Genomic DNA, 23,101 nt, shown 5'->3' on the forward strand with positions numbered 1-23,101 from the left:
GAGGCGAGCGCGGGCCAGTGTGGGCGGGGCCGGGGCAGGCTGGGCTAGGGGCCCGGGGCGCGCGGGGCGCGTGGGGCGCGCGGGGGTGGGGGCCGTGGAGCCGGGTGGGGCGGGGCTGGGGGGGCGCGAGCGGACCAGTGGGAGCGGTGCCGGGGCGGTGCCGGGGCGGTGGCGGCGCGAGCGCACCGCCAGGCACCCGGTCGCGCGCGGCCGAGTCGCGGAGGCGCTGCGGCTGCAGTCCCTGCGTCTGCGAGGTAAGCGGCGGTGGGGCTCGGTCCGGAGGAACGGGGCAGATGGGCACCCCTCGGGGACGCAGGACTCCAGGCCGGCCAGCTCCACCCGTCACCTGCGCCCTCGCCCTGGGGTGCCTGGCGGTCGGCGCTGTGTCCGGCGCGGGCGGCGCGGGCGGGTGTGACTGGCGATGCAAAGGATAGGTTTATAATCGGGCCCCAAGTGAGGCACTTTACCTTTCTTCATATCGGTGCCCCTTGCAGTCCCGAGTGGCAGTCACACCCCCCTCCCCCCTTCCTATCCAGCTACAGAAGCGCTGTTTACCGACGCCCTGGCCTGGGGTGCTGCTCCCCACAAGACGGCGGGAAATTAGGACTAAACAGGTTTAAAATGAAGCCACTTTCCTACAGCACGAAACGGCCATTTGTGTCCAGGGGCCCATAATGACCGAGATTCTGGGGTAAGGACTGCGCTACCCTTCCCAGGGTCCCAGCCCCTCTCGGTCGGGCAAAAACGTCACCATTTCCCGGGCAAAGTGTCGGGTCTACAGTCTGCAAATCGAAGCTTCCCGGGGGGTATTCTGTTTTCTTATCGCAAGGGAGTACAGAACCAGCAGTCAGGATAAAGAGGTTGGCTGCGTTGCATTTCCTACGCACCTCTGGGTCCAGTGCCCGCCTTTGAGGGAGGGTCCTGAGAAACCCTTTATTCTGCGGTTTCAGTTTTGTACAGAAGCCTGGCGACTCGGTGGGAAAGAAATTCATTTGCGAGTCCCTGTTGGGACTGCTATTTTGATAGGCATTGTGTGTTCTCCGAGGATCTGACACCTTTTGGAATTAACCAGCTATGCTGTCATCCACCTGCGCGTTTCATTGGCTGATTCCCCTGACATTTATTGGATACTTTCGGAGTCCCTGGGGGACGCTGGATAAAGGACCCAGCTCCCATGGCCGACACCGCCTCCTGACACTCCCAAGGCCAACCTCTCAGGGAGGACAAGCGGGGGAGGGGGGCTCCCCAGAGCCCAGACCAGCCCCTGGCCTGGAGGACGTGATCAGTAAACACTGACCTGAACTCTGAGTGACTGGGATCACATCCGGGGACGGAGTGATGGGGCTGGGGAGGGAGAGCTCGCACCAGACAGGAAATGGAGGGTGTGTATATGAAGGAGTCGGTGAGACAGACCACAAGGCTTCCCCATGCCTTAAACTGGATTCCAATATCCTGTCTCTGGTACCAGCCCCTGTTCCCATCACTTGGTCACAATCACAGGGCTCTGTGATGGGTGATGGGAGTGAGGTGCTGATGAACTTTCTGAGAGCTTGGAGCATCTGCAAGTGCATGCCACATGAGGGCTATGTATGCATTGTTTCTTCGGAAAAGGCCCCCTGGCTTTAATGATTTCCAAAGGGATCAGACTCAGAAAGGTACCACAGTTTAAGGGCTACAATAAAAAAATCTCTCTCCATCTGTAAAGAATAATGAGGTGGTGGAGACTAGAGGAAGCTATGCTGATTGTGTTCTTATCTCCCCTATGTTGTTTGGCTGATCTTCCTGAATCCTTTGAAGTTGCAACCAATAACTGTTTTAACTATGTACAAGGTTATAAATGCTAATGGTGGAAATGTGCAAATTTCATAAAGAAAATTAGAACCGCTTATCACTGGTGGAGGTTTAAGAGAAATCTTTGAGCAACCAAACTGTCCTCAGGGACATGTCCAAGAAGCTTTGGTCTTTGGGGAGCAGCAGAGCTGCTCCCTGTGGAAGAGGCTGAGAAGTCCAGGAAATATCAAGGGGACACTTTGTAATGTTTATTGATTGTCTAACCACTATGCTGTACATGTGAAACCAGTAGAAAATAATACTGAAAGTAAATTGTAATTGAAAGATTTTTTTTAAAGAAAGGCTTCCTGGGGAGAGGCTGTGCTGACTTGGAGCCAGGCCTATATATAGCTGGTGATGTTACTGGTGAGGCTGGAGGAGCATGCACAAGAGATACCATCTGGGGATCTTGAGGCAAGGGGCTCTGCTGCACCTTGAAGTATCAGGTCCTCCTCAGGCTGTGAGATCTGAGGCCTGAGCTCCTGTCCTGAAACCACTATGGACTGAGGGTGGTTTGGGCATGGTGCCAAGTCCATCTGAGCCTACAAACCAGAACCAGGCTGATGCTGGGAGCAGGCAGGAGAATGGACACCCATCCAGATCCTACTGCTTAAGCAACAGGAATTTGCCGGGAAGGAAGGAGTGGGGCTGCCTGGGTGGGCTCCAACTCCCGTGTTGGCCCTTTCCACTGTTCAGCCCCCTCCTGGGGAGACCAGCTTCCTCTTTGGGTGGGGAGGTAGGCAAGTGTAACAACGCATGCCATCCCTATCCATGGCATCCCAGCTCTGCAGAGCCTCCTGGGCAGCTTTCTAGGCAGCTCTCAAGTGCCAGTTCCTGGCCATGGCTTTAAATGGACCTGCTGGGTCACAGGGCAGAGTTCAGGGTTTGTGATCCATTGGCAGCCTGCGAGAACCTCATATGGGGGAAGAGCAGCTCCCCACAGGAACGCGGCATACCGTCTCCAAATCTCAGTTCCTGATATGGGAATTAAGACTGTTTTTTGCTTCCATATTTTCCCTTTAACTGTACAATGGCATGTAATGGCAGCTCAATTATGACTGATTAACTTTCTAAAGCAGCAGTTCTCAACTTGTGGGTCGCAACCCCTTTGGGGGTTGAATGACCCTTTCACAGGGGTCGCCTAAGACCATCGGAAAACACATATTTCCAATGGTCTTAGGAACCTAGACACAACTCCTCCATCTGTCTCTAGGCGGGTCTGCCCACCTGCAGATACGCCCACATACAACGTGAGGAACTATTAAAGGGTCGTGGCATTAGGAAGGTTAAGAACCTTCTAATGTTCTAAAGGTTCCTCCCACTGCTCTAAAGGTTCAAATGCAGGGCCTTCTTTGGTTAACAAATGTAAGAAGTCTTTCACAAAGTATAAGACAATGATGGCTTTCTGACTTGCACCACACTAAAATGTCTTCTACAACCCGCTGTATGCTCGGAGACCTGAGCTCCTTCGCAGTGGGAAGTGTGAGCTCATCCTCATAAGACCATGTCCACACTGACTTTTTCTTTTTCAGATTAGATTTGTGAAAGGGAAGGAAAGGTCTTTACACTTTTTTAAGCCTAAAATTCAGAACCACCTGGAGCCCCCTTTGCTCTCCTGCGGCACAGCATCTCCACACATCCCCTGCATGTTTCAAGCGGTCCCAAGTCTCTAGTTTTCTTGGCATGATAAGTGGGGCACCCATGTGGGCTCCGCGTGATCTCCCCCACCCTGGGCCACTTTTCCCGAGATCTCTTCCTGTAACCCTGTTGCACCCTTTTGTGTAACAGATGTCTGAGCACCTGCCAGGTGCCAGGTGAGCCAGCGTGGCCTCCACCCTAGGGAGCTCTCACTTGAACTGGAATGTCACAAAACAGCCAGTGTCCTCTAGGTGACCTCATTTAGGCCTCACACTTCCCTCTGTCTCATCTCCTCCTGGCCAGGGATGAGTCAGGTGAACAGGTTGAGCTTCACTATGGGGGTTGCATGTGGGCCTCACAGCCAGGAGTCTGGCCCCAGAGTCAGTGTTAACTCAGATGCCCCCTCACATCTGACTCAAGTGAGCTCCCAGGAGCCTGCAGCCCTGGGTCATGCACTGCCCCTAAAGAAGTGTGTTGCACACACCATGCATGTCTCATGGTTCTCACCAATGTCCACTTGATGCTCCTCAGCCTCTCTCTGTCCCCTACCCTGCTCTGGTTTTCTAATGCTGGTACACAGCCCACCCCAAACCAGGAGTTAAGACAGTGACAGGGTTCTGTTTGCTCATGAGTCTGCCACCCACCAGGACTTGGCATGGATGGAGGTCTCTGTTCCCTTGGCCGTGGTTAGGCAGTTCCCGGGCCGAGTGGACCTTCTGAGGCTCCTCTGCTCAGTCACATGTCTGGGTTGATGGCTGGCTGCCACAGTAGGTCCACTTGGTCCCTTCCTGGCCCTGCTCTCCCCCTGGCCTTGTCTCCTTGGCCAGTTGCTCTCAGTTTCTGGCAGCAGGCCCACCCCTGGGGAGAGATGGCCTCACTGGTCACCCTCCCACTGCACCCTGATGCTGATTCCCATTGCTTGCCAGGGCACCACACTCGGTATCCTCCTGGTTTAGACACTGTTCTCCGTCATCTGCATGTGCCTGGGGGCTGAGCCAATACCCTGGCTGTCAGGTCCTCTGTGCTAGGGCCTTCTCCACCCTGGCTCTTTTCTCTTTAAGTATCTTGGCTTTCTGCCTGAACTGCCACACAGGTGACTCCGCCCGCCCCCCCCCCCCCCCCCCCAGGAACCCTCTCACAGGTGACTGTCCCTTCTCTCTGCAAACCTGGTGTTCTTTCTCCACAGCCTGCTCCACATGCCTGTTCCCTTGTCCTTGGGCACCTCTGCCACATGCACTCCACTTCTGTCTGCAGCCCTGGTGCTGCACGTGCCGCCTGTGCCACCTGCCTCTGGGGTAGGGTCGGCCCGTAAGCCTCTGCACCTGTGTGAGGGGCAGGCTGTGGACAGAGTGGCGCTGGAGGACTCCTGTCCCAGCCCAGCCTTCCCTGGAATGCTGGCACCCAGATGTCCCCAAGCCGGATGTGGTGGCTGCTCATTTCTGTTCCTGGGGGATGGGATGTGCCTTTGCTGTGGTTTTACCACCTACCACTGTGGTTGTGTTTAATCTTTATATCTAGGAAGCCACAGAGAACACATTCTGGGGTGCTGGATTATTTCAGTCAGTGCTGGGTGAGCGACTCGTCCGTGTGGTCTTGGGTGGCCAGTGTGTATGTGTGTCATGCTGGGAGTCCACCACCATCATTTACCTGCTGACGGGCATGGGGGCACTTCCATTTTTTGGCTGTTGTGAGTGAAGCTGCCTGAGCCTTCTCGGACTGCTCTCTGGAGCCCCTGAGAGCGTTTCTGTCGGTGAGTGCGGACTGGAGACTAGGCCCTCGGGTATCCGGGCGCCCCGCTGCGGTCCGTGTTGCCAAGGCAGCTGGAACCGTGTGCCCGGCAGTTCTCGGTCGCTCCTCATCCCGCACACTTGGCATCACCGCCCTTTCCAGTCGTCAGCCATTCTGGAGGGTGTGGTATCTGCCTGGGGTTTTTTTTGCAGTTTCTGGGTTATGCACATCCCTGTGCTACTGGGCATCTGCCGTGCTCTCACGGAATGCCGGGCCAAGTCCCTGCCGTTGTCCCAGGGCCGTCTGTCTCTTCCCTGTTGATGAGCAGGCTGCTCACAGACTCTGAGACGAGCCTACGTTCGTTATGAGTAACAGATTCCTCCTTCCGGCAGCTTGCCTTTTCACTTCCTCCATCATATTTTCTGATGAACAGAAGTTCTTCATTTTAACCTTGTGTCATTTGATAGCCTCTTCCTCCGGGGTAGTGATGCTTGTGGACTGTGTAATGAATCTTCCCCAGCCCCGAGGACAGCAGGTGCTCGGGTGCGTTATCTCCTCGCAGCCTCATTACCCTGCCTTCCCTGCTTCAGTCTGCAGGGGCCTGAGCTGAGGTGTCAGGACCAGTGTGCTTTTCTTCCCACGTGTCCACTCAGTCAGCCCATTTCCACGGACTGAAACATTCTTTTCCCTTTTTTTCTCCTGCAAGGCCACTTTTGTCATACTGAGTGTGTCAGTATATGCGGGCTCCACTGGGGCTTTATTCTGTCCCGCTGGCTCATTTCTCTCCTGTGCCAGGACCACTGTTGTTATGGGTGATGATTTTTGCAGCAGTTTTTGTTGTTTTCGTAGGTACCCTTTATCAAATTAAGCTATTTCCTTTTTTTCTAATTTGCTAAGAATTTTTATGGTGAATAGGTGCTGAACTCCATCAAATGCTTTTCCTGCATTTTTATCCTCTATTCTGTTAGTGTGATGATATTGATTGATGTTAATATTAAACCAACCGTGCATTTCCTGACATAAACCTGACCTGATTGTAAGGTGTTAATTCTTTTTATCTATTACTGGATTCAATTTGTTAATATTTTATTTAGGATTTTTGCACCTACATTCATAAGTGAGATTGGCATAAATTCTTTTTTTTTAAATCCTCACCCAGGGATCTGTTTATTGATTTTTTAGAGAGAGGAAGGGAGGGGGAGAGAGAGATGTGAGAGAGAAACATCTATCAGTTGCCTCCTGACCCGGAATTGAACCCACAACCAATGTATGTGCCCGAACCAGTAATCGAACTCGCAACCTTTTTGGTGTATGGTACAATATTCCAACCAACTGAGCCATCTGACTGTGGCCATAAATTATTCTTTACTTGTAACACCCTTGTCAGGTTTTGGTACCAGGATTATTTTAGCCTTATAAAATGATTGGCTGGGTCCACTCTACCTCTTTCTCTTCTCTGGGAGAATCTGTGTAAGATTGACGTTACTTCTTCTTTCAGTGTAAGGTAGACTCTGCCGGCAAAGACACCCATGATGCATTTTTTGTTTTGTGAGAAAAGTTTTAAAATAAGGATTCAAGTCCTTAATAATTATAACACTATCTATTTCTTTTTGTTACCTTTCAACAGGTGGCTTTTTTTTGAGGAATTTGTTTTGGGAAATTTAAATGATCAAATTATTGGTCTACAGTTGTTTGTAATAGTCTCTTATTATATTTTAATCTTTTAATACCTGTAGAACTTGTAGGGATGCCCCCATTTTCCACTCCTGAAATTGTATGTTTTTACCTTCTCTTTTTTTTCTTGATCACTATCCCCAGTATTTATCAATATAATTAGTGTTTTAGTGCACAGCTCTTTTATATTGTTGGTCATTTGTATTGTAGATTTATTTTATAATTTATTACATTTTACATTTATCTTCATTATTTCCATTATTTTTGTCCTTATAAACATGTGTACACACACACACACACACACACACATTTCTACCACATCTATGTGTTTTCTTTTGAGTATTTCCAATTCACGATTTCTTTTTTTCTTTATATAGAGCAAGAGGGAGAGAGGGAGGAAGAGAGAGAGAAACATTGATGTGAGAGACACATTGAGTAGTTGCCACCCACACGACCCCAACCGGGGCTGGGGACAAACTGCAACCGAGGTACGTGCTCTTAGCAGGAACTGAACCCAGGCCTCTGGTCCACTGGCCGACACTCTGACCACTGAGCCAAACTGGCCAGGGTATGAGTTCTTTTTTAAAAAAATATTTTTATTAACTTTTAGAGAGAGAGGAAGGGGGAGGGAAAGAGAGAGAGGAAGTTTAATGTACAAGTGAAACATCCATAGGCTGCCTCCTGCATGCCTCCTACTGGGGATTGAACCCGAAACCTGGGCATGTGTCCTGACTGGCAATCCAACCGGCCACCTTTTGGTGCATGAGAGGATACCCAACCAAAGAGCCACACTGGCCAGGGCACAAGTTCTTAATGCTATGCTGAATCTGTTCCACTGTTAAAGCCATTCACTGAGTTCTGAATTTTAGTGATTATATTTTTTAGTGCTAGAATTTCTGAAGCATTCTTTTTCAAAGTTGCTATCTACATTTTTATTGTTCCCAGTTCTTTGCTGGAATTTCTCATCTTGTCCTTTTTATTCTTTGCACGCGGCACATGCTACCCTTTCTGCTTTGCACACGGCATGCATAGTTACTTCAAACTCTGTGTCTGATCACGTACCAGTATTGGGACCTCTAGGTTGTTTCTAGTGTCTGTTTTTCTGCAGGTTCTTGACACGTTTCCCCCTCGTGAGCCTGGTTATTTTTTACTGTGTACTAGAAGTTGTAATAAAAATATGTTCATAGAATACTTGATGGTCTCAACAACAGTCTCTTTCTCTAGAGAGTTTTATATATGGCATTTATAGGCACTAGCGATCCAGAGTCACCTGAATCCAAGTTGTGGGTGGAGAAGCTGAGCTGACTGTCCCCTGCCCTCCCCTCAGGCCGGCGCAGGCCCTCCAGGACCAGCTGCGAAGCAGTGGGCTCAGCCTGCTCTCGTCCCAGCGCCAGCCAGTGCCGCAGAGAACGGCTGAATGCAAGACAGGCCTGCCCGGGGCCTCTTTCCTGGGGCCTGGCTGCTGGCTTTTCTCTCTCCTGTTAGCACGCAGGTTTACTGAGGGAGTGGGTTTTGTAGTTATCCACTCTTCCCCATGGCCCTGTGGGTGGGTGGGCCTGGCCTCCGTCACAGGAAGTGGGAGTGTAGCGTCTGCATTTTCAAAGCTCTCCGCTGGTTCTGATGGGTGGCTTGGCTGAAAACCCCTTCACTTACGCCCGTGTGCTGGGTCTGGCCAGGTGGAGGATGGTGTTTGCAGGGAACACACCCACCCATGCTTCTCTTTACCACTGGCTGCACTTCAGGCCTGTGCCAGGTTCCTCCAGTGTCTCACCCACAGGGCGGGCCCTGTTTAGTCCTCCTCCTGCCCACAGTGCTCTGTTGGCCTCTTCCGACAGTGGCTGCTTTTGGGGGCAGGAGATTTTTGAGGCCCGAAGGTGCTCACACTGTGCTCTCACTGTGCACCAGGCAGACCTGGTCAGCGGCCCTTTCCTGCAGGTCCTCTGGACCTTCTGGTCGCATCCCTGTTGTCCCCCCCGCCCCCGCCGGCCTGGGCGAATCCCAGTTCTTTCTGACCTGCCCTCAGTTGCCATCCTTGTTGGGTTGGCCTGGGGCATCTCCAAAGCAGTAGAAGCACCAGGGAGCCACTCTGGCCTTCAGCTCATCCGGCAGAAAAGGGGGCCCCCATCTGGAAGGGGCCACCTGCCATGTGCACATGCAGTTCATCCTGGCCCTGAATTTAAATGTTTCCGGTTAAGGTCTCCTGTGCTGCACCCACTATTTTTCCTCACCTTGAATATGCACCCACCTCTTTTTCCTGCCCAAATACCCCAACCTCAGGCCAGAATGGGCAGCCTAGAGGACAGGTGTCGTTTGGCAGTCTCCTCCTTCGAGCCCATCTGGCGTAGGGTGACTTCTAGGGGCCTCTGAAACTGCCGCACCAGGGCCGGCTGCTGGCTCTTGCCCCTGGGTTCCCTGTGCCGCCCGACGGCATTGCCTCCTCTGGCCTTTCACACGCTCTTCTCTGTGAGGGACGCTCCCCCTCTGGTCTCACTCCGTCCACTGCAACAAAGGCCCGCAGACTGGTGACTCAACACACAGTTCTGGGCCCGCAAGTCTGAGATCAAGGTGTCCCAGGGGCACACTCCCTCCAGAGCCTCTAAGGGAGGGTCCTCCCTGCCTCTTCCAGCCCCTGGTGCTCCAGTCTCGTCCTCTGCCATTGTGTGGCCCCCCCTCTGTGTCTCTGTCTCTCTTCTGTCTCGTAAGGGCACTCATTGGATTCAGGGCCACCCGAAGACCCAGGCTGAGCTCATCTCAACACCTTTGGCTTGATTACATCTGCAAAGATCCTTTTCCCAAACAAGATCCCCCTCACAGGTTCTGGGGCGAGAACAGGACACACCTAATTCAGGGTCACCATTCACCCTGCTACACTTGCCGCCTGCAGAGGGAGCCCCCTGACCCCCAGGTTGGCTGCAGGGCGAGACACCCACCTACCCACGCTGGTTCCCTGTGGGGCAGGCGGCTTGTGCTAGCTGACCGAGGAAGGGATGGGTCTGTGACTAGAAGATTCTGCGAGTGTCCTCATCTGACCCCCAGGGTGCTTCCGGCGAGAGGGTGAGCGTCAGCCCCTCCATGGTGGATGCCTGTTTGTCGATGTGAAGCATCCTTCAGGTCTCCGTCCCGTCTGTGCTACGTGGTACCTGCGTTCCCGGGGTCTCTCCTCTCCTGCTTCATGGCACAGACCTCTGCCGGGGGCTTTGTTGGCAGAATGTCTCGTGATAGGGATGGGATTTCATCTGTGCGGTCTTGGCAGGCACCTCGGAGCTGGCCTGGGGCTGCTCTGAGGACCTCGTGGGTCCCTGAGGGCAGGCAGCAGCAAGCTCCTTGCTCTTCTGTTCCTGTGGGTGCCGGGGACCTGCCCTTCCAGCTCCTCTGCTGTCCTGGGTCCTGAGGGGCCCCTTTCAGGAGTGGGGTGGCTACATCGCCCTGGCAGGCTCTCCTGACCCTCGGAGACCCTCATTTTCTTAGCTCCTTGTGCACACGTGCTCCCTCAGCCACTGCTGGCCGGCTGTGGTCGTGGGTTTCACAGGACGCGCCGACGGAAACCAGGGTGTCTCTGGGGACCAGGCGCTGGGGCCAAGTGCAGCTCCTGCGAGGTGGGTCCCCCTGAAACAACCAGCTTCATGGTGACCAGAGAAGTTCCTGCTGTGGACACCAATTCTTCCGAGGGGTAGGGGAGGAAAACTCTACCTCCCTCCGTGTTCCTCCTGCAAAGCCTCTTGGCCCACGAGGCCACCTTTGGGAGAGCTTACAGCCTGTCCTGAGGCTGCCCCGTCCCACCTGGCCCTGGCCGGCCCAGATCCTCTGGTAGCCCGGGGTGAGGACAGCAATGGCAGGATGGGCCATGGCCCTAGTGTGGTCTACTCTGCTCTTTCTTCTCTTGTGTCCAGCAGAAATCACCTTTGACCTGCGAACAAGGAACAGTGAGGGTGTGATTTAGTTCTCAGGCTTCTCCGACCCCAGGGACCCGCTGGGCCAGCAGCCTGAGGCTACATGACAGGACGTGAGCGTTGCCCTGCTCACGTAGCCTAGTCCAGCCGGTGCAGCCCGTTGGGGCTGCTGGACACCGGACTGTGAAGGGCCAGCGTGCGGGGGGTGGGGGCTGCTTTTCGCCGAGCTGGGGCTCCAGAGGCCATCACTGTGCACGGTGGGTGCCTGTGGACTCAGAAAAGGCTGCTTTGTCCAGCTCTGGGAGGCTCCCGCTGCCTGGGACGGCCCTCGGATGAGACGAGTGGTCATTTACATCAAGTGTCCGGGGCAGCCACAGGGTGAGTGGCCATGTTATGATGAAAAATGTGAACAATTGCCAAAGGGCCGCGTTGTATTCAAATGGACTCGAATGAAGAGCTGAAGATGGTGGGGGCCATGCTGGGCTGGCCTGGGGGCTCCGCAGGATTCTGATGGCCTTTGTTCCTTGGGCTGTTTCCTGGGGAGGGGGTTGTGCCCGCTCCAGGGGTAGCACCAATGCTTCTAGACTTCCACACTGGGGGCCTGAGCCTCCAGTGGGCTCTGGGCGCTGGTCCAGCCAGTGCAGCCCATCCCGGTGGGATGGAAACGAGAAGGGGGAGGTGAGCCAAACAGACACCATCTGCCTCCAGCTCCAGGCCCCGTGGCCTTTCGCATTTACTGTCCACCCTGACCTTGCCTTTGCTGAGGGTCTCACACACAGCCTGCAACACCCGGGCAACTGTCACGATGTGAGGTGGCGGTCAGGGCTTATGTGAGCCTGGCAGATAGCCCCAGTGAGCAGAAGGCTCTCGGGGGACCAGCTGACCAGGCTCAAGTCTCCCTCGGTGCCTCTGGGGCAGTTGTGCTTGGGATTTATTTGGAGGCTTTTGCCATTATCCCCCCCAAACCCCTCTCCCTCCTGATCTGGGACCAGGCCCTAATGGAGCCCAGGGAGCGTTCCCGAGAGAGCCCTCCTGGGCCCTTGGTGCCGAGGGTTCCGGGACTCGCCTGCCGTGGAGACCTCCGAAGGGGCGGGAGGCACGGGCTCTTTCCCTACCTTTCCTTTCTCTCCTTCTGGACACTTATTTGGAGCTTCCTGGTTGCCTTTGGGAGTTCAGCAGTGCCTGGCAAGGGGCTTCTTGCCCCAAAGCCTCCCCACAGGTGCCCTTAGGTCAGCCCTCATCATCAGAGCTGTTCTCTGGCTACTGGTCAATCCTGCAAATGTCAGCCACTCCGACGGGGTCCGAGCAGGAGCCAGTATCGGACCCTCAGGAATGCTTGCATTTCCAGGGCCGGTGAGGATTCTCACACAGACCCCGGGCCTCAGGGTCACACCACGGGGCCCGGCGATGGTCCTCGTCCTGGTGATGGGCAGTACCTCTGACCCTGAGTGGGCTTCTCACACAGACCCCGGGCCTCAGGGCCACACCACGGGGCCCGGCGATGGTCCTCGTCCTGGTGATGGGCAGTACCTCTGACCCTGAGTGGACGTAAAGATTTAGAGGACATGGGCAGCACCACACCCACCCCTCAGAAGCCCATGGGGCCAAGGACCAGTGATGCCCAGGCAGGAGCTCAGGAAACCTGGGTAGCTTCCTTCTGATGCCCACTCTCCTGGGAGCCCTTTTCCATCTACAGGGCCTGTGGCAACATCTGTCACTAGCCCAGAAGATGCCCTCCGCCCTCCGCAGAGCACAGTGGGTGGGGCCCATGCACCCATTTCCCAATCCAGCTTGCAACATGTGCAGCCCAGGGAACTAGCCCACCTGGGGGGTTGGCACTGTGCCTTTCGAGGAAGAGGTTAACGTGAAGAACCCAAGTCGAGATCCTGCCTTCAGACAGCGGCGCCACTGCCAGGAGCAGCCTCTCCCAGGGCTCGGCAGGCGTGGTCCCCGTCCAGGCCCACGGCCATCTGAATCACGAGGGTTCTGTTCTCTTTAACAGGGGAATTCTTCAGTGGGGTTTCTGCATAACCTTCATTATGTCAGAAGGTTCCGGAATTATGATTGACATCTCACCGGAGCTAGACACCCCCACCTGGTTATTCGACAAAGATAGTTTCTCTTGTGTTCGTGGTGGAATCCAGGCTGGCTGAGTCAGGCAGAAAGAAGCCTGAGGCCCAAGTGGCTGCACTGTGCACCTTCTCCTGGGCAGGGGCTGGGGGCCACAGGGCCTCTCGCTGTGGGCTCTCCCGAGAGAATCTGCAAGCGGGGCCCAGGGCCGGCGATGGCCCGAGGATGCTGCTCCCAGGGAGGAGAGGCTGACTGGGCCCAGCGTCCCCAGAGGTGGCCCCAGGGGGGCGTCTGTACTGCTGCTCTGAGGCAGAGGTTCCCTGGGTGAAGGGGCTGTCAGGAGGGTCTCACGCAGCCCCCAGGCAGCGGGAGTATGAGGTGGGGTGGATGGTCCTGTGTGAGGTCTGGGAATCCTGCTGCAGGTCTGTTTCCAGCCTACGCACCCTGCTGGCCTGCACCCTTCCCCACACTGCACGCCATCTCCGGCTGCCCACCCGTGTTAATGCAGCTTATTCAGGCCTCACTCAAGCCGGTTCAGCCATGTTGGTGCGGTCAGCGCCCACGTGGGGAGGACAGTGTGTTGGTCAGCTTGGTAATGCCCGGCACGTGCGGACAGTGGCACCAGAGGATGAGTGACCTGGGGAGCTGGAAGGCACCTGGTTACAGACGCAAGATGGTCAGCCCCACTGGCAAGGTCAGATCGCAGGAAGTGCCAGCAGGTGGGGATGTAGACCGGGGACAGGACAAGGGAGCTGGTGGGGCATCAGGAATGAATCTCTGAGCATGTGCTTTGGGGAGCCAGAGAGTGGAGGTGATTCACACCTGAGCAAACAGGCACACACCCATCTTTATATTCAGGGCACAACCACGTCCTGGCCGGGAAGGGGAATCAGGAGAGCACAGAGCTGCTGCTGTTGCTGCCTTTAAAACCATAGACCCTGCATACAGGCATCTGGAGCTGTTCAACAGACATACCTGTCTGCTCACAGACACACCTGGCTCTGCTCACAGACACACTGGCTTGGCTAACACACACCTGGCCCTGCTCATACATACTGGCCCTGCTCACAGATATCTGGTCCTGCTTCTAGACACCTGGCTCTGCTTACAGACACACCAGGCCCTGCACATAGGTACCCCTGTCCCTGCTCCAAGACACAACTGGTCCTGCTCACAGACACACCTGACCCTGCACACAGACACACCTGGTTCTGCTCACAGATACACCTGGTCCTGCTCACAGATACCTAGTCCTTCTCATAAACACCTGGTCATGCTCACATACACCTTACCCTATTGCAGGCATGTCACTAACACAAATTTGTGTTCTTCCTGATTGGGGTGCTATGTGCTAATGTCGAGGTCTGTCCTGGGTCACCTTTTCTGCAGGTTTTGCCTCAGGCTGTCAAGTTTTAAAGCAGGTTTCCAGGAAGAGTCATTCTGAAACAGGGCCCGTTCATTGTGGAAATAGCGACCCTGTCACGGCCTCTGCTTTGGAGCACCTGTAGCCTACGAGGGAGTGTGCGCCAGGGGGACCATGTGATAGCTGAGAGACAGCCCACCCCAGTGGGGGGACAATCCCTGGGGACTGGCGGGCACTCAAGGGGCAGGTGTTCCAGGTTTGGATGGGTCGCCCACGCTGTGGCTCTTGTCTGACTAGTTCCCAGGTGGTTGCCCTCTGCCCCTGCCTCTCCTGCTGCTCTGGTCTGTAATTCCATCCTTTGACTGCCCTGCCCTCTCTAAGCCCTCCTTTAAAAATGCAAATCCAGTAACACAGTCTGTCCCCGTACCCAGTGTGGGTATCAGTTCCCTCGGACCCTCCAGGACAGTGCCTGCCCTGCCTCAAGCAGGACCTGGGAGGCTAATGGCTCCCTTCACCTCGCCTGCCGCCCACCCACTGTTCTCCCTGCCCCTCCCCCATAGGCCCGGAGCTGCTGAGGGGCTTGCTGGTGGGGTCCTTGCCAAGAAGGGTCCTGTGGTGGCCACTTGGTCAAAGGCTCAGGGATGGGGCAGGCACAGCTCTCATCCTTCTGCCCAGGGACCCCTGAGGCCAGCAGGAGAGGGGTCCCAAGGGAGCCCAGCTCCTGGCTGGGAAAGCAGGTCCCACCTCCCCTGTCTGCCTCCTCACCCCTCTGTGCACCCTCCCTCCTCCCTCCTTACCCCGCATGCGCACACATATCTCAGAGTCAGGGGTGTGTCCAGGGAAGCAGATGAGAAAGGGCCAAGAGAGAGGCTGGGTTTTCATGTGGAGCCAGGCTTCCTGGACCATGAAATAACGCACAACTTGACTCACTGGGGCTTTCCCGAGCTGTTGAAAACCCTTACATTGAGGGCGCAGGAACAGAGCCTGCTGGACGCCAGGCTGCCAGGTCTGTAGCCAGTCGGAGTGATACCCGATCATACCTCCATGCCTCCCATACACTGACCTGTGTCTTGTAAGGGGAATCTTGGCCAGGAAGGGGTCAGCTCTCCTGGTAATCCAGGGCACACACTTGGGATGCAGGACACACATCTGGCAAAATAAGGCACATACCTGGGCATGCAGGGACACACCTGGGAACACAGGGCACACACCTGGAGATGCAGGGCACACGCCTGTGGGTGCAGAGTACACATTTGGATGCAGGGTACACGCTTGAAAACACAGTACACACCTGAGAATACAGACCACACACACCTCAGAGAATGCTGCGTTCAGTGGGTTGGCATTTTGACTTCCTGGCAGCCTCTTACCCCATTAACTTTATTTTTCATCCTTGTGGAAAGTGGGTGGCACAGTTGGGAATGGGCATGGAAGGCCCCCGGGTTCAGACTCACTGCACTCCCAGAAACCGTGGGGCCGACAATGCAGAGGGGACGCACAGCGTCCGCGGGGGAGAGGAGCTAGGCAGGTCAGGTGCTGGAGGCTGGCACTGGGAGGGAGGCCCCCGGGTGCCAGCTGTCATCATTAGTATAGAAGGCCTCTCTGGCCCTGAGTATTCCCGTAGACCTCAACCAGAGCCCTTAGCTTCTTTTGAAATTAAATTTATTATTATTACATCATTATAGAACTAGCACACGGATTTATTATAGCAATTGAAACAGCGGAGCACGCGCTGCCTCCCGGGCCCAGCCGGCCAGTCTCCCAGCCGTGCCAGCGCGCCTCTCGTTCCCACTGTCTGTTCCCCGAGAGGGGGTGTGACTCCGGCTATTCCACGTCCTGCTTCTCCACTCAGCAAACAGTCGTCTTGGAGAACTTGCCCTACTGCACACGGGGTCTGACTCCTTCTGTCATTTCTGTTAAAATAAAAGTTTAAATATCTTATTGTGATCATGCATGTTCACAGTAGGGCAGAAAGAAGCCCAGAGCAGAGGGCTGCGTGCTGGACTTGTGGCCACGTTACGCCTGCAGCCTGGAGGTCACAGACTGAGTCACCAGGCAGGTGCTCTTCTCATGACGTGACTTTCCCTGGAGCACGGAATGTGCACTCAGTTGGAAGTATCATGAGAGGCATCCCCCTCCTTGGCTGAGTTGAACACACGCGCACATTCTCACAAGTCGACTCGCGCTTGTAGTAATTTCTCAGCCACTTTCCTCCCCTGGGCACCAAGTGCTGAAGAGATGCCGTGTAAACACACCCGATCGACCCTTTAAGAACTTCCTGTTTCAGACAAAGAAATGGTGTCAGCGATGACCCTGGAAGAGATGCACAGACAGCTGACTCCTCACCTGGGTGCTGGACGCCTGGGGACAGCGCTGCCTGTCCTGCACCTGAACCTGCGGGGTGTGGGAAGCGCTCATCCGATGCTCACGTGCCCCAGAGCCAGCTGTGCCCCGTCAAGGGCGGGGATTTCTCTCCGCAGCCTTCAGAGGATGGGGAACAGGGTGGGGCCACACCTGTGAGGCCCCCGAGGAAACTCAGTCCAGTGGTGGAGGGCATTTCACGTCTTCCTGTGGGAAATTTGTAGGATCTTGGGTTCAGCAGGGCCACCAGGACCCCCCACAATGTCCGGTCGCTCATCTTCCGTCCTGAGAACGGAGATTTGAAGGGGACTTTCAGGGAAGGGTAGGGTTGTAAGCAGGCTTGCTGTTAACTCATAGACCGGATTTTGTGTTGTGCGCCAGTGGGTCCTGACTTCTGTCTTCTCTTTGAACCCAGCAGTGTCCATTCTCAGTGAGGTAAAGACAGAGATGAGCTCCCCTCCCTAGGAAGCCACTCCTGAGAGGCTCTCGGGGGCTTGCCCTGGCCACCAGCCGTGATTCAGCAGGAGGCTGCAGAGGCGGAGGCAGCGGTGTTCTGTGCTCCTGAAGCTGCTGGAGGCAGCCTGGGCTCCTGTCTTCTGACCCCCAGGAACCAGCCCAGCTTTGGGGATCAGGAGCCTCACAGGGGCAGAGGCTCATAGGCAGGCCAGGGCAGGCTCCTGAGCTCCCCACATCCGGCCGCCAGTGGTGCCCCCCTCCCCCATGCATGCAGTACCCCCATCCTGTGCCCTATGCCTGGGGCACAGCCATGCTGAGCCACGCTCAGCCCTCGGGGTTCCTGGGCAGATGCCCCGGGGCCTCCCTCTCCCGCTCACAGGAGGGCTTCAGGCTCAGCCCTGAGGTGAGGGCAGCAGCGGATTCTAGACCCCCTCCCCGAGGATGACGTCACTCCATGCCAGTGGCTGGCAGGGTGCTGGTGCTTGAGGCGCAGTCGCCATGTCCAGCAGCAGGACAAATGCTCACCACTCTGCTGTGGTCACCCAGGCAGGGTTCTGTGCCCTCATGCCCAGGGCTCGGCTCAGAGGGGCACCAGGGGCCCTGCTACATCCTGGCTGCCTGCCCGCCTCCTGTGAGCGGACAGCCGGAAGGGCCTTGGGTAATGCCCCCGCAGAAACAGAATAACCCCTTTCTTCTCTCCTCCCTCCACCAGAAACATGGCTGACAGCAAGGCCAAGCCCACCAAGGCTGCCAACAAGACGCCCCCCAAGTCCCCAGGAGACCCTGCAAAGGACAAGGCGGCTAAGAGGCTGTCGCTGGAGTCTGAAGGTGCCAACGAGGGGGCAGCCGCCACAGCCCCGGAGCTCAGCGCCCTGGAGGAGGCCTTCCGGCGGTTCGCGGTGCACGGGGACACGAGGGCCACCGGGAAGGAGATGCATGGCAAGAACTGGTCGAAACTGTGCAAAGACTGCCAGGTGATCGACGGGAAGAACGTGACTGTCACCGACGTGGACATCGTTTTCAGCAAAATCAAGTAAGTGAGCTAGGGCTCTCACCATGGAGCCGGCTTCCCGGAGGCCTGTGATCAGCCAGGCCGCACAGCCAGGGTCCGCTGGTGGGTTTCGCGTGTTACAGGACTGTGAGGAAGTGTAATGCTTCGAGATCCTTCCCTCCCCAGAATCAGATGCCTAGGAATTGGAGCCAGAACAGGCTGCTTTGGGGTGGGCCAAGAGGGGGCACTGCGCTGCCCTTGGGAGCTTGGAGGGGTCTTGGTGGCAGAGTCCCTGGCCCACTGTGGGCTGAGTCTGAGAGGAGCCTCTGGGAAGCCTGTCCCTAAGGTGTGGCCTGCATCTCACCTGCCCTTCCTGTGGCCCCTCTGGGGCTCCCCTTTGCCTTGGGAATGATTGCACACCAAGTAGAGCGTGGGTAACAGCAGTTAGCACCTGAGTCTTCGCCTGTGACTCGGTGACTGAGCAGTGTGCTCATGTGCTGCTTCTGTGTGTATATACACCTGTGTGCATGCAAGTGTACGTTCCTGGGTACCTGTGAAGACACGAGTCTTCTGTGTGTGTGTGTGCATGTACATGTGCTCCTGCACACGCTCTTTCTCCTGGACGTTGGGGCGTGTCTGGGAATGGCTCCACACACTCCGTTCCCATACCGCCGGGCATCTCTGGACGTGAAAATATTCTCCTGCCCTCCTCAACCCGTGACCACATGTGAGAAAATTAACAGCGTCCCCTGAGGCCACCAAATGTCCAGCCCTCTCTATCCAGGTCATGCTCGTTACTGGAAAATGGCTTTATTTTCGCCTACTTTGGGCCTGTGTCCATCTCGGTCAGTATTATCCGTTGGTTGCGTGTTGCTGTGACCGCGCCATCTTTCACCTCAGACACCCCCACGCCCTCCCTGTTCATGGCCTGGCTCCCCCCGCCCCCCGCAGCAGAGGCACCTCCAGGAAGCAGGCGCAGCTGGGGAGGAGCTGGGAGCAGAGACTGGGATGAGGCCCAGCACGGGCCCTCTGTTCAGTTCCCTGGACGGGCTCTTCGGGCCATTAGCACTGGTCTTTGTAAACCCATTGTGTCCGAGAGAAAGGACAGACCCAAGCAGAGGAACCCCAAGAGCGCTGTCTGTGGGGGAATGTCAGAGGGCTGGGGGGAAGGCGAGATGAGTGGCGTGTCCAGGCGCGGGTCACCTCACCGGGGAGTGCCACGGTTTCCCACAGCCTCGGCACTGGCCCAGACACGCAAAGTGCCAGGGCAGTTGGGGGCAACTTCTTTCTCTCAGTCTTAATCCCTTCTTCAGTAAGTTGCCTTTTAGCTACTGCATGTACACACATGTGCACAGAGGAGCTCACAGCCCACACATGTATACATAGACATGCCCGTGCATGTGTATGCACATGTGCACACGAGCTCACAGTACACATACGCACACACACATGCACGAGCACACAGGTAGAACTCAGGCTGCCCATACCCTTGCAGGAGGGAGGTGGCGAGTGTGGTGGTGGCTCATTCAGAGGACAAGTGTCCTGGACAAGCCTGGAGACCCTGTGTGCAGGAGGCATGGCCACCCCACCACCCACGTGGGCGGCACTGGCATCACGGGAGTGAACGGGCACTAAGAAGGATTCCGTCTGCTCTCCATGCCTGTCCTGAGAGGCAGGACATCAGCTGCTTGGACCCTTAGGGGCTGAAGTGTGGTCCCCAGCTCCTGGGCATGGCAGATTACCCATTGTGGAACCCAGGGCTGTTTAGGGTCCCCTGGTGTCTCTGCCTCAGCTCACTGTGGGGAACATAGAATGGGAGAACAGAGAGCTGTGGCCCCAGCCCAGTGAGGGGTTGTGGTCACTACACAGTGAAGACCAGCCTGTGGGGGCTGCAGGGGCCCTAGAAGGGAGCAGGCAGGGACACCCTGCTTGGGTGGCTGCAGGGTACCACGGGGTTACAGTAGGAGGGACTCATGCCTTTGTCCCTGGGATGGGAGAGGTGGACAGTGCCCTGGGTAAGGTCATGGGATCCTGCAGGACGGGTGTGGAACCTCAAAATTGCTGACTTGGTGGAGAAGAGCAGCTCTTTCTGTTTGGGGGCGGTTGCCAGGGCTCTGGGCGGTGACGCCAGCCAGGGTATCTACAGCCTTTGTTTAGGTCCTGTCACCATGGCAGTGCCTGTTTGTTTTGATGTTACTATGTGTTAAATTTTAAACAAATTTGCAGCTCTATACTAGGTCTAGATTGCAGACTATTATTACCTAGACAAAGACTCTGGCATCCTACACACCCCAAAGGACAGAGGATGGTCAGTCTGAAATATTAATCAGGACCTCATGCACAAGCAGGAGTGTCACCCTGACAGTCCATTTGGGGGCCTGGGGATGGCAACATCCCCTTCCAGCCTGCCTGCGTGTGTCTGCATGCGTGAGGTCAGGCACTGCGCTCCTGACCGAGGGGGCAGAGGAGGGCAGGGGTCTCTGCTGCAGCCTCTCCTGACCCATGCACACGCCTGTCTTGTGGGTGCTTGTAGAGAAAACAACCTGTTTCCTGTGACACCAGTGCAGGGAGACAGCTCAGCCCCTGTCTGGCATCTGGGCCCCAGGTTAGGAGGAAGCAGGTGGGCGGGGCTCCCTGTCACCGACTTGGAAAGCTGCTCCGTTCTTGCCACACACACTACAGTCAAAGTCAGAACACGTGGGGACTTCTGAGACAGGGCTCCTGAGCCATGCGTGTGCACCACAGAAGCTCAACGTAGACGCACAAGCCTGGAGCCCAGGTGCCGTCCGGGGGTGTCCAGAGCCTGGAGCAGGCTAAGCCTGTAGTGGGAAAACAGCAAAGCGCGATTGTGGGGTAGAGGTGTCTCGAGGGCCGACGTGGCCATGCTCCTGGAGGGGAGGGCTGACCCCTCCCTCCAGGCTGGTGGTGAGGTTGGGGCATTCAGGTCGGAGCCCCAGTCCCCCGCTGTGCTTTCAGCTTTGTGTTGGGGTCTCCCAGTGTCAGGGTGGCTGCGGTGAGTGCTTCTCTGTGGGGCCCTCTTGTGACCACTGGCGGCAGTGCAGGGCGTCCGGTGGCTTCTACCCTGAGTTTCTCAGGCCCTGCCCCTCCAAGGGTTAGTCCAGCCCCAGGTGCCCCTGTCCCCATATCCAAGCCACCTCAGGCTTGCGTCAGACAAACAAAGTTAGAGTTAGGAAGAACGGTAAGGGTGGTTTTTCCCACTTAGGGGAAGTAATGGGGGGGGGGGCAGATCACAGCTGTTCCTTCAGGCAGGTAGGGGCCATCTGCAGCCGAACCTAGGATCTGAGCGGCAGTCAGCATGTCTCATCCACAGCAGCTCGGTCTGCACTCCCAGCTCTGCGCCTGCTGGAGCTCCGGCAGACAGGGCGGCCCAGCGAAAGGGTGACCCTGGGCAGGGGGAGGGCGAGGGTCTGCCAGGGGAGCCTGGCGGAGAGCTGTCCACGAGCACAGCAAGAAATCCTCCACACGGGCTCCCCCAGAGGTGCATCCCCAAGGACACAGCTCTCCCACACCCCACTGGCCCAGGGGATCATGGGAATATCACAGAGGCTCCCGGCTCTGTGACCCTCATCAGTGCCTAGGTCTCCCCCTTGACACCCCACTTCCTGCTCACAGTGGGGTCCTGGCCAGCAGGCTGCTCCCTGGACAGGTCACCAGGTCCCAGCTGCTGCTAGTCAGGAGAGCCTGGAGAACCAGCATTTTCTCCAACATGCCCCACCCCTCCACCCCCAGCGGATCCAGTAGGCTGGACGGGGCCCTGGGAGTGTGCAGTTCACTTTGGTTCACGAAGGTGCTGACAAGGAGGGGCCTGGGGGTCACGCTGCTCCATCCTGAGATGCACAGGCAGAAGCCTGGGGGCCTTCATGGTGCTGGTCCTGGAGACACACGAGTCTGGGTCTGTCCTTGGAAGGATGGGCTGACTCCTCGTGTCCCTGGGTGACCTTCAGGAACAGGCAGCCCAGCCCCCTCCCTGCCTGCCCTTAGTGGGGCCAGGAGGCCCAGGGGATGCAGGGGCCTTGTGCCTAGCTTCCCAGCAGAACAACAGCCCTCTGAGTAGGGCGCTGGTGGGGAGAGGGGCCCGGTGTGGGGACACCACCGTTGTGTGCACTCTTGAGAACAGGCTGGCTCTGTGTGGAGAGCAGGGTAATGTGATCGTGTCTCGGGGGAAGAGAGGGCATTGTCACTCTAGAACTCGTTGGGCACTCTCTCAGCAGCAGGGCACCAGGGCCCCTGGGGAGGGCTCCGAGACCCACACATCGGTCACAGTGGGGACACTGGGGCACACCTGGCCCCACAGGGGGAGCGGGCAAGTCAGGGCCCTGGGCCCGTGCATCGGCCCCAATCTGAGTGTGCCCTTTGACAGGAGTCCCTGTGGGCCATCCCCACCCCACTCTAGTGACTCACACTGGTGGCGCCTGGTGCCGCAGTGCCCAGAGAGGCTGTGTGCTCCAGCGGCTGGACTCCGGGCCAGCCGGCAGGCTTGGTGCCCACATGCCAGCCTGGGCAGGCTGTGAATAGGAGATAGGCACGCCTGTGACGGCCCCGGGCAGACAGGACTCCTCCGGGCCCTGGAACGTACCCACCCAGCAGGGTCAAGAGTAAGAAAAGAGGCTGTGTTTACACCATTCCGGGCACCCCAGGCTGAGGGCAGCTTCCCAGAATGGCCCTCAGTGCCCGCGGACCTCAATTTGTTTGTGGGTGTCAAGTCTGAGAGCTTTGAGGGGCAGAACCCACCTCCAAACACTATGGGTCTAATGAAACCCTCACCCAGCATGTTACCCATCCCCTGCCCTGTGGTTGCTGTGCACATGAATGCCCTGGGTACAGATGGCTCTGAACGTGCCCAGAGGGCCCTGCGCCCCGTCCCTGCTTCCACATGGCCTCCCTAAGGGGTGAGGTTGGGCTGCAGCCTCCAATCAGCAGCCCCCTGACCGTGAGTGTCAATCAGCTTGTCCCTCGTCTTCAGACACACGTGTAATGTGGGAGGGAGTCCCCACACTTGCTGTGGCTGTGTCCAGGCATGTTTGTCTGTCCACCACTGAAGGACAGGGGGCTGCTTCTGCGTCTCGGTGACAATGAGCG

General features: G+C 56.6%; 1 protein-coding gene across 1 annotated transcript in view; it reads left to right on the forward strand.

The window, feature by feature from the left end:
• The first annotated feature begins 201 nt into the window (after positions 1-201).
• Positions 202-23,101, forward strand: part of LOC118642497 (tubulin polymerization promoting protein) — a 29,731-nt gene continuing 6,831 nt past the window's right edge. The window contains exons 1-2 of the mRNA XM_036280298.1: positions 202-254; positions 17,723-18,043. Of these exons, the coding sequence (XP_036136191.1) occupies positions 17,727-18,043 (317 nt within the window). The 5' untranslated portion in view covers positions 202-254; positions 17,723-17,726. The remainder of the gene's footprint in view (positions 255-17,722; positions 18,044-23,101) is intronic.

Source organism: Molossus molossus, unplaced genomic scaffold (genome assembly GCF_014108415.1).
Source record: "Molossus molossus isolate mMolMol1 unplaced genomic scaffold, mMolMol1.p scaffold_m16_p_3, whole genome shotgun sequence".
Lineage (NCBI taxonomy): Eukaryota > Metazoa > Chordata > Mammalia > Chiroptera > Molossidae > Molossus > Molossus molossus.